General features: G+C 37.4%; 3 protein-coding genes across 3 annotated transcripts; all 3 read right to left on the reverse strand.

Annotated features, from left to right (window-relative positions):
* Window positions 1–3,147: 3,147 nt before the first annotated feature.
* Window positions 3,148–4,086, reverse strand: LOC117635476. The gene has a single exon (XM_034369789.1). The coding sequence runs from the start codon at window positions 4,084–4,086 to the stop codon at window positions 3,148–3,150; it is 939 nt and encodes a 312-aa protein (XP_034225680.1).
* Window positions 4,087–5,249: 1,163 nt separating this feature from the next.
* On the reverse strand, window positions 5,250–8,189 carry LOC117633467 (pentatricopeptide repeat-containing protein At2g17670). Its single transcript, XM_034367090.1, has 2 exons — window positions 6,667–8,189; window positions 5,250–5,863 (listed from the first exon to the last, which is right to left on the reverse strand). Exon 1 carries the CDS (start codon window positions 8,062–8,064, stop codon window positions 6,670–6,672), a length of 1,395 nt encoding a protein of 464 aa, XP_034222981.1. The 5' UTR covers window positions 8,065–8,189; the 3' UTR covers window positions 5,250–5,863; window positions 6,667–6,669.
* Window positions 8,190–8,795: 606 nt separating this feature from the next.
* LOC117635050 (endochitinase-like) lies at window positions 8,796–10,240 on the reverse strand. Its single transcript, XM_034369376.1, has 3 exons — window positions 9,760–10,240; window positions 9,379–9,529; window positions 8,796–9,284 (listed from the first exon to the last, which is right to left on the reverse strand). The coding sequence occupies exons 1-3, from the start codon at window positions 10,187–10,189 to the stop codon at window positions 8,915–8,917; spliced, it is 951 nt and encodes a 316-aa protein (XP_034225267.1). The 5' UTR covers window positions 10,190–10,240; the 3' UTR covers window positions 8,796–8,914.
* Between the last annotated feature and the right edge of the window lie 206 nt (window positions 10,241–10,446).

Genomic DNA, 10,446 nt, shown 5'->3' on the forward strand with positions numbered 1-10,446 from the left:
TAAGTTCATTTCATCACTGACATTATTATTATTATTTTGTTTTATGGATGTCTAAGTTTTGATACCATGTCATGAATGATCAGTGAATGTGTGTGTGTCTTGTTTCAGAGAATCCAGAGAGAGGCCATGAACATAGGCTCGGATTCAGAATAACTTGTAATTTCATAATATTATTAAGATCAATGTTTTATATTTTTATTTATTCCAAATTGATAATAGTTTAGTTATTAATTCAAGTGTGGCTCTCAATTATATAGGGAAATGCATTATGCATCGTGATATATATATATATATATATACATGATGGTGTTTTGTTTTTTTTTTTTTTTTAAACAATGAGGCATTAAGAACATCTCCAATAGTCTTTTCAATAGTTTTGGAATTCTAAAATAAGTGAGTCATATCAGAAAAACTCTTTTCAACAGCCTTTTCAACCTCAGTCATTAAAGCTGCAGCACATTTCTCTCTCTTCAGGATTGATAAGTTGATTTTAGCTCTTCAAACACTTAATTTTACTTTGGAAAACAAAACCTACCTTGAAAATGTTAAAAACATGCTTTTCTTTTTTTTTCTTATATGCATCGCCATAAGAAACCAAATTTGAGGGTTGGCGGCTTTATGCTGGATATATTCTACTGCAAATCACATCGATCACATGCTCATTCTTCTATGTATATATATATAGTATATACATGAGACATGATTCTTGTTGTCTCCTTTAGGTAGTTTTCTGCATGCAAATTGGCATTCATATATTAATGAAGGTCAGTACATTGTCTATGCATTGAACATAAATATCATTATGAGGATGAACAAAAAATGTATTTATATAAATTGGTATGTCAAATATTCTCTGAGTATAGGAAGAATATTTACGGTATATCTATATCCACGTTGTCTATACAAATTCAAGGATAAATAGTAATATTAATTAATTAATTAATTATCACATGCTAGCTACAATACAAGCTTTAATTTAGTACTAATGCAGACGATGAAGTGAGGTGGCGGTCAACGGGTCAGCTAGATAGTTGACCCTCTTGGCTAGGCTAGCCACCATGAGCCATGAGCAATGAGCGAGGGACAACATGTGAAAAGGCCTTAGCCCAAGCGAAGCCAACAATAGAGAAGAGATTAAGATCACTCGATTACTCTTAATAATAGGAGATTTAAGAATTTATACGACGTACACACTACACATGCATGCAAATAATCGATGCCAATCTTTAACTTGAGAACGTATTAAATCAAGAGAAAACGTATGCGCTGCCTACGGCTCAATAATCATAATTATAATTAAGGAGGAGCTCCTTCAAATTGAGGATGAGCTCCTCCTCACAATAAAAAATTAAAAAAAAAAAAAAATGAAGGAATTCAAAAGAAAATTCAGTTTTAAGGAGTCAAAATTTTTTTCTTTTTTTAAAAGGCGATATAATTTTATTAGATCAATATGAATAAAGAGTACAAAGGACAGACTCTAAGGGGAGTCATTCCAATAACAATATGCAAGCATAGGTAGACTTCCCTAGTAACTTGCGTTAGCCGAAAAGCTGAAAAGATCTTTAGAGAATCAATTTTGAACATAAATTTTTATAACCCTTTTCAATCGTTATAATTTTTCCAAATCTAATCCAATATCATAAATAATTCACACTTAAGTCCTGAATATATGCATATCGTACGAGAGAATAGTTGAGAAATTGTGGTTACAATTGATTTTTTTTATTTATTAATGTCTTTTTCTATGGCTTCATTCTTCTATATATCTATGTCATGCCTTTAATAAAAAGCTTCTAGCTAGAAATATATTTCATAAAGGCACTCATAACATCCAACTTAAAGTAGTTTTCATGCTCACATCAGGCATAAAAAATAAAATAAAAATAGTTTTTAATGACCTATTTTATTGATTATTTGATCGCTATCATCCTACTACCATCTCAGAACAAAATTAGTTGTAATGTTTTTCATGATCCCCTTTAATAAGGCACTAAAGACAATTATTGCAAAGGTATTGAATATTAAATATAAAGCTTATAACCCCATTTTCGATGGATCTAAAATACTAATATATATATTTTTGAGAGAGATGTAAAGTACTAAATTAAACATGCAAAATAGTTCTCAAAATTCTATTTTAGCCTTTTGGGCCCCATTTGGCCGTACAGAGCCCACAAGGGCCTCATTATAGAAGCTCCCACCTTATTAACTCACTTAAGACCCAACTAATCAGCGATTAGAGCAAGGGCATATCATTAATTCACGAGTTGCATGTGGACTGACCATGTTCGCAAAAAAAAAAGATTAAAAAAAAAAAAAGCACAAGCATATGATGCATGATATATTATTTCTTTTTATTTTCTTTTTTCAAGGCAAAACAAATAATTAATTATTATTTTTATATTCATTAGCCGACGTGCTCTCAATAATGTTTGCATACCTTTTTTTTTTTTTTTTTTTCCTCATGTTATTGAAAGCATGGTGGATTAAATTTTGTCTGTATTCGCATAGGTTTTCTTGGGTCAGCAAGAATCAAAGACTTTTTCATGAGACAAGTTTATGCCAAGAAGTGTATAATACATAGTAGGCATAAACCTATTCCTATTAAATATAGGGCTCTCAATCATTGAAAGATGTGTAGGACACATCATGTTAGGTTGGGGGTAAGCATTTTATGACAATATTCTTAGGTCTAATATAATTGGGCCACATTGTCCCATTGCATTGTAATGGGTAATAATTTGTTTTGTATTTTTAGTTTTTACGAAAGAAGGAAGAGATTCGAACTCACGACCTTCTTATAGTGTTTTCTTATAGTGTTTTATTGAAGTTTGGTATATTGATTGAGACATTTTGTAAGTGATTAATGCAATTCTATTTTGATGATAATAGATAATCCATAATTCCAATTAGTACAAACTAAATCAATCTTACAAAACAAAATGATTTCCACAGCAGTAACTTCGTCCAAATTAACTATGCATTCATATAGGACATACTTGGTGCAAATCAAGCATGTAAACAAAAACACAGATTATGTTGAGAAATTCCAATAATTTTGGAACAAATGTACAAAATGGTTTCTTGAACATGGTACAATCCTATAAAATGTGGATGCCATGAATGATTGGTGAATTTTGAGTAGCTTCAAGGTGTGAGGAGATTAAGCAGAGACACTCTGTGTTGCAATAGGCATCTGAAGAGTCTTTCCAAACCACCCTCAAGCCCACTTATGCTGCAATCCAGCGTGTCTAGTCTCCACTGAACCCCCTGCACATCAGTCTTGGCATAATCACTCTTTTTCATGTGGCCATGGAGTGAGCAGAGAGCAATATCTACACTTCCAACTTCATTGTAAATCTTTTGGCCGTTCTCTGATGCTGCAAATCTCACAGCCATTAGCTTTGACACCAAACACCATTTGCTAGCCTTTGTGTTGTTGGTCAAAGGCTTGGATAGGAACACACAGAGGGACTGAAACACAGAAATTGTGACAGCACTTAATTCTCTTAACAATTTAAGCACTATCTGCACATTGTGGTCTAAATCTAAGAGACAAAATGACCCAATATTGATATTGCTTTCCATTTTCTTCAAATATCTGAGGCTCTTTGCAATGCTCTTCTTTGCCTTTTTTCGAAAGCAAATGTAAGCGTGAACGTTGCTTTCGATGCTGCTCGAATCTCCGGTCCTCCTCCTGCGCAGTGCAGATTGAAGGTTCTGAACATGTTCCTTCATTGTCAAAAGCAGGTCTCTTGCATTGCCACAAGAGTCTAGCAACCCAACTGAGCCATCAAGTGCTTCCTCCACTAGTGTTTTGCACTGTTGGTGATGGTTGAGAGCTTGTTGGGTCAGTGGAGAGTGAACAAGTTCCTCAATGCAATTGTACAACTCTGCAAGACCAGACAAGCCCTCTAGAAGAGCCTCACTGCCTAGAGGACTTGAACTTGCTGCTTCTGCAGCACATGAAAATCTCAAAGTCTTTAACTTCTTGAGCTCTGACTCAATCTTTTGGGAATTGGGATTTAGCCTAGATGGTAAGCTAATGGACCTCACAGGTACTATGGATGAAAGTGAAACAGCCATCTTCAATCACTTGAAAGAAAAGCTATGTGCTTTGAAAAAAAGTCTCTTAACTTTTTCTCACAATTGAAAGTGAATACTGAATTGAATAAACCAAACTCTTTTAAGTCATATATATATAAGTTATAACATCAAATGACGAGGATTACATGAATGGTCTTTTTCATGCCAACCCAGTACGGCCTGCATGTGATTGTAATCTGGGTCACCCTGCAATTTGAAGATCCTGTATCAAATTTGGCCAACAACTACAAATTCTATATCTTTTTTTACGAACAACATGTACAGGCCGTGAGAGCCGTATGCCTCCTTGCCTCCCCCAATCATTTAGCAGTACCATTCTCTCAATCACAATTCAATCATATCCCTTTTGAATTGTTTTATGGACATGAAAGGCTGGCAGTGCTTGGTGGTCTTTTAAGAAAACCAAAAAGAAGGTATCAATGGGTTAAAATCAAGCCAAAAGAACAAAACTTAGACAAGATTTAGCCTAAATCTATAGACCTCAAATACAAGAATCTAGCTAGGCTTTGCTAGTCAAATTAACTAGGTACGTCTAACCAAAATGGTCTGGTTCATCCAATCAAGTAACCACTCGATTTCCGTATCATTTTCTGTACCATACAATTAGCACTAAGGTGGCTTGTTTATTCACAGACAATGAGACATTTTGACCCTCTTTTTAATTACATTTTATTCCCAAAAACCAAGCATTATAGTTAAACATTTTTGGGTTAAGAAGGGCGGCAGGTTGTTGGCAGTTACTGTCACAAAAGTGCCTAAACCTCAGGAGTCAGAAATGCCCACATTTTGTAATTTGTGTCACATGCACTTTGCATAACCATGTTGGAAGGACGCAAACCTAGCAACCTTAAATCACAGACAGAGTAATGCTACACTCTTTTTTCATTAGGAGACCGCTAATTGATGCATTTTTAAGGGCACCCTTTTCTGCCTTTGCCTAATTGTGTTCACTGATCAATAAACAATCTAATTTGAAATTTTTTTTTTCTTTTTTTCTTTTTGGGTTTTAGATTTTCATTGTAATTGAACAAAACTGGAGAGAGAAATGCCCATGCCCATGTCCACCTGTGGTTAAAACTTAAATGGGGGATATATTAGAAAATAAAAAATATATGATATCCCCATGCAATGGTACATACAAATATGAGAATTTGGGTCTTATTCTATTCCTTTCCATAAAATTCAAAAAAGCCACAATTACAAAGAATAGATATAAATGCCTTTTGACTACTTTAACAAAAATCTGTGTGTGGATAACAGCAGACAATACAGCTCCCCAGAGTAGTAGGCTAGTAGCAGATCAACAATCAATAGTAGATAATGACTGATGCCAATCAGGGGGGAGAAGTTTTGCTGCGACCATGGTGATTTAGTTGGAGGATTATTTGCACATAGGATAACTTTTGTCTGGATGGTGAATACAAAATGGGGAAATTGAGTTTCTTAAGGTTATTAATGCCGGTCGATAATCTGGCTCCGCTATATGCTCAAGCTGCTCCTGTAATTTGCAATTTGTTGCAGCATCACGGAATTATAGATCTTAGGGATAACGGCTAGATGTATGAACCTTCCCCATGGCTTCACATCCAGGACGGGCCTTCCACTTGAGGGATTTTGTTATCATTGTCGTTCACCATAAGAGTTGTTTGTCCTGGTGCTGATAGATTGCAGGTGTGCTAATATGTTACATTCAGCTTTCTTGCTTCACCAAGAATGACTCTTGAAAACTTAAACCTACAACAGCCCCGTAACAAACCTGGTGGCTCAAAATAACAAGAAGTGTTTCGATTTAGTCAGGATATTGTATGATGAAAGATATACGTAATGGCCTTACATGCATAATAATAGAAAAAGAAAAACCACAATTCACATTTCGAGCCTTAATAGAGCACAACTAGTGAAACCCACATAATCATATTATATGGACATCAACTACATATAAGCATTGATGTGAAAAAGGTTCTACTCTTTCAACATTCACTCTTGAAGGGATCAAGACAAGAGGGTTCAAAATCGTGATTACAGTTGTGTCAATCCAAGATATGACAACTAGGCATTTGGAAGATGACAAACTTACAATTTCAAATTTAACAACCTAACAGCTCCAATAATCTAAAACTAGGTAACCAGAAAGCATACAAATCCAAGCAGCATTAACTTTAGCATATCTCAGAAACAAAACATCTGTACATATTTAAGTGTTGCCGAAAGGGATTCACTTCAGTACCTTTAAACTCGTGTAATATCTCTCTTCAAGTAAACAATAAACTAAACAAACACAACCGGGTTAATGTCATTTGCTTAACCTTGAGTGCTACAGTTTCACTTTCACTGAGATTACCAAGTTTAGTCGTTACTGAAAATAAAACAACAGCACAGTCCAACCTTTGTAAGTTTCATAAATTTAGAAAAACCAGAGGCCACTGTTGCCAATATGGGAATTGATAAACATCACTGTGGCATCTTGAGTTACAAGGATATAATCAATCACAGAACATTTGAAAACATTACTGGAATCCATGGACAAAATATGGTTGTTATAGAAAATAGAGAAAATACCAGTTAGGTAGCAAGGCCATGTTCCCTTGCTTTCTTAAGCCACTTCAGTGTACCCTCCAAAGTTGTATAAGCAGCAACATCAGTTACACTCTTACTCTCAACTGCATAATCAAACACTTCATAAGCATCTGCCACCCTCCCCTCCCTACAAAGTGCCCTCACAAGTGTAGCATAAGAAGCTGTATCAAGCTTCATCCCACATTCTTTCATCACCCCATACAAGTCTAGCCCTTTCTCTAACAATTTTGCTTTACACAATCCATGAAGCAATGTATTATACGTGCAAACATTCGGTTCACACCCCTTTTCTTGCATCTCCTCCAACAACCCTAATGCACCCAAGACATCCCCTTTCCGACACAATCCATTCATCAATGAAGTGTATGTCACCGCATCCGGGAAATGACCCATCTCAACCATGACACCCAAATACTTCTTAGCCTCAACAACTCGCCCACATTTCGATAACCCAAAAATCAAAGTATTGTACGTTACAAGATCAGGCTCCACACCATTCGCCTTCATTTTCTTCAAAACCTCAAGTGCCTCATTGCCCAAATTCAACGTACAACAACCTTTCATAATTGTATTGTAAATATAGCAATCAGGCCTAATTCCCTCCTTTGCCAACACATCCACTAGCCTAGTAGCCTCACGTAAATTCTCTCTATTAGTCACATTGTCAATCAAAATTGTATAAGTGATAATATCAGGCTTCAAACCGAAAGACGTTTTAAATTCTTCAATAAAATCATAAACAGTACTCACAGCACTTGACTTGCAGAGACACTTAACAAGAAAATTGTAGGTATAAGAATCCGGTGCTGCGTTTTTAAGCGACATTTCTTTGATCAATTCCACGGCAAGGCCAACATTACCTGACGAACAGAGTGACCGGACTGCGATATCCGTGGTGACCTTATTGGGACTGAAGCCATTGGTGAGCATAAAGTTGAGGACTTGGTGTACGGGTTTGAGGGTCTGATCAGGTGCTTTGCAGGACTGGGAAAGCAAAATGTGGTAGGTCGATCGGTCGGGAGAGAAAGGAGGGTGGGTTTTGATCATGTGGTTGAAGAGAGAGATGGAGTCATTGAGCGTGGAGATTGAGGCATAGGATTGGAGGAGGGCGTTGTGGACGCGAAGGTCAAGTGGGACTTTTGTGGTGGTGACGATGGAGTTGAAGACCTTCTTCGCGTCTGAGAGGTTGGCGGAGGTGAAGGGGTTTCTGAAGGTTGGTTCTCTGGTTTTCTCAGAAAGTTGGGGTGGGATTTTCTTGGTGGTTTTTTTGGGAAAGTGATGGGGTCTGTGAGATGGGGACTCGTTTGGGACTAAAGAAGATGGCTTTTTGATAAGTGCGGTTGAAACTGAGGATCGAAGTGATGGTGGGATTTTCCCCATTTCTTCTTCTTCTTCTTCTTCTTCTTTGGTGGGTGGAAGCTCTGTGCTGGTGAAGGTGTTAGGGTTTTGCAGGGGTTTGAGATTTGGGGATTGCGGGTGCTGTGATGGGTCATGGGGAGGTTTACTCCTTTAGGTTCGTTATTGACATTGTTAGCGCTAAAGTCCCGTTTTTTGTAATGGCCCAAAATGAAAAGCCTGGATGTTGATGAGGCTCCAAGTTGGGTTGGGACTTCTTTGGTGGATGATTTGTTAGGGGTGTCCAGACCCGGCTTGATTTGTGTTGGCTAATTCATTTTGTGTGTTTAGATTTTCGCCCCAGTTCACAAAAAAATAAAATAAATAAAAGGCCTGGATGTTGATGAAAAACGAAATATCGTAAATTGCAAAAGATTATGACCTTAATGAGTTTAGAGAGCAAGTGGAGTAAGTAACAAATTGAATGAAATTACCATATGCCTTTAATTTTAAAGTTAGTTATTACAGTTGTCCTTTAGTATATTAACCAGAGTTTATTTAGAGGATGTTCTATGTTTAAATTTCATGGCAATCGGATCAAACAAAGAACGATGCTTTGATATTTTTATATAATAATTGACAAATAAGTAGTATAAGGTTAATTGATAACTCGAATGTTTAAAATTATTTACTCGCTCATTCGGTGTTTGTTGCTCTCTTTTTTTCTTTTTCTTTTTTTGGTTGTAATATCACTTGTATTTAAAGAAGATTAGTGCAAATGGTAAGTAACAAGCTTTTATTTATGAAATAGAAACGAGACATTTCCTATTACATAGGATGATTATTGTATTATTTGGTAGACCGTACATAAGATTATTTTAGCCTTTTGTATTTTTTAGGCAAAAGGCCTTTGGTTATAACAATCCAAGTTGTCCCCTGGGCTCACTCCCAAAATCTCAGAATACCTTCTGTAGAACCCAATCCTATCAGCCACCCTAGCATCTTGGCCACGCCCACATTCAAGCCCACCGTTGATTATATTGGTGATCACTCCATACCCGGGGACCCGACCCGCCGACTTGTCTGCAGCAGAAGGACTCCACCTGCCAGTGATGACGTCATGGCTCGATGGCTTGTTTCCCTGTGGGGTCATCCAGAACCACATAGCTGTCCTGAATGATACAACCGGGTCGGTGGCCACTAGATCCGGATTGGCTATCAGATCCTTTCCGATTGCTTTACCCGCTGGACCATAGTTGTAGTTGCTAGAAGAAAAGTCAACAAAGTAAACAATTCAGTCAAAGTCAACAAGTCAATGGACCGGAACTTGTTATGTGAAGAGATAAGAGAGAGACTCACTGCGTGAGTTGGATGGGTCCTCTGCCATAATATTTCTTGCCGGCAGCGCATGGGTATTGGGCGGATGGTGTACAATATACATCTTGGTTATTTTCATTGATAAAACAATATCCCCATGCATATGGTCCATCTGGTGCAGTTGCCCATCCTCCTGCATAATCAAAATGAATAAAAATTTTACAATTAAATTACTGTTGGTCCTCTTTTAAAGATAAGAAAACCGGTTTAAATTGACCAAAAATTTAGTCCCCCATCTAAAAATTCTAGCTCCGCCTCTGTGCCTAACTAAGAGGAAATCCGCAATATAATCCATAAGTCAAAATGATCATTAAACAAGTTTTATACCAAACAAACAATCATGACCAATGTTAGAGTACTGACCAGTAGTCTCATGAGAGGTTTGAGCCAAGAAAGCGGCAAGCTCCTTCTTCCTTACAGTAACATCCCCAGTTGTGCCAAACCCATTAAAAGTCCGAGCAGCAGCAACGAAAGCATCATACTTGTAGAACCCATTACTTTTGCATCTCGCGTCATTTCGATACTTAAGCATCTGGTCAAAAACAGCTGAGCTAACGACGCTGCTGACATCACCACCACCGCCACCACTTGGGGTTGGGGTTGGGGTTGCGGTCGAGGTACATTGGCTCTGGCAACCAGTGGCGCAATAATCAGCTGTGGTGCCGCACCACCCATGTTGGCTGCAGCACAGCCCATTGGGGCACACTGCATTTCCAGCTTGCCTCCCACATTGCTCTGCTGAGATCCCTAACAGCAAAGCTAGGGATAAAATGATAAGACTCTGTAACTTCATTTTCCTTTTCTGAAAGTGTTTGATGTCTTTTTGATCTGTGGATTGAGTTTCGTGGGGATATGTATATATAGCGTAGCGAGGATGCGGTTTTGTTTGACTATTCCTTTCTCAAATTGGCAAAGTACCCACCCCATTAATTGTATTTGCTTTTTTCTTCTAAGTTTGTTTAGTTGTGGAAATTGCACAAGAGGGTTATTTTTAGTGACGGTGTATTTGGGCAGGCTGCTGGAAAATATCTCAAAAGTTTGCGTACGGAT

Source organism: Prunus dulcis, chromosome 7 (assembly GCF_902201215.1).
Source record: "Prunus dulcis chromosome 7, ALMONDv2, whole genome shotgun sequence".
Classification (NCBI taxonomy): Eukaryota; Viridiplantae; Streptophyta; class Magnoliopsida; order Rosales; family Rosaceae; genus Prunus; species Prunus dulcis.

Coding starts and splice junctions, on each gene's coding strand:
- LOC117635476 (XM_034369789.1), bottom strand. CDS start 4,086: ATGGCTGTTTCACTTTCATCCATAGTACCTGTGAGGTCCATTAGCTTA.
- LOC117633467 (XM_034367090.1), bottom strand. CDS start 8,064: ATGGGGAAAATCCCACCATCACTTCGATCCTCAGTTTCAACCGCACTT.
- LOC117635050 (XM_034369376.1), bottom strand. CDS start 10,189: ATGAAGTTACAGAGTCTTATCATTTTATCCCTAGCTTTGCTGTTAGGG. Junction 9,530..9,759: donor AACCTCTCATGAGACTACTG/GTCAGTACTCTA, acceptor TTGATTATGCAG/GAGGATGGGCAACTGCACCA. Junction 9,285..9,378: donor GGACCCATCCAACTCACGCA/GTGAGTCTCTCT, acceptor CTTTTCTTCTAG/CAACTACAACTATGGTCCAG.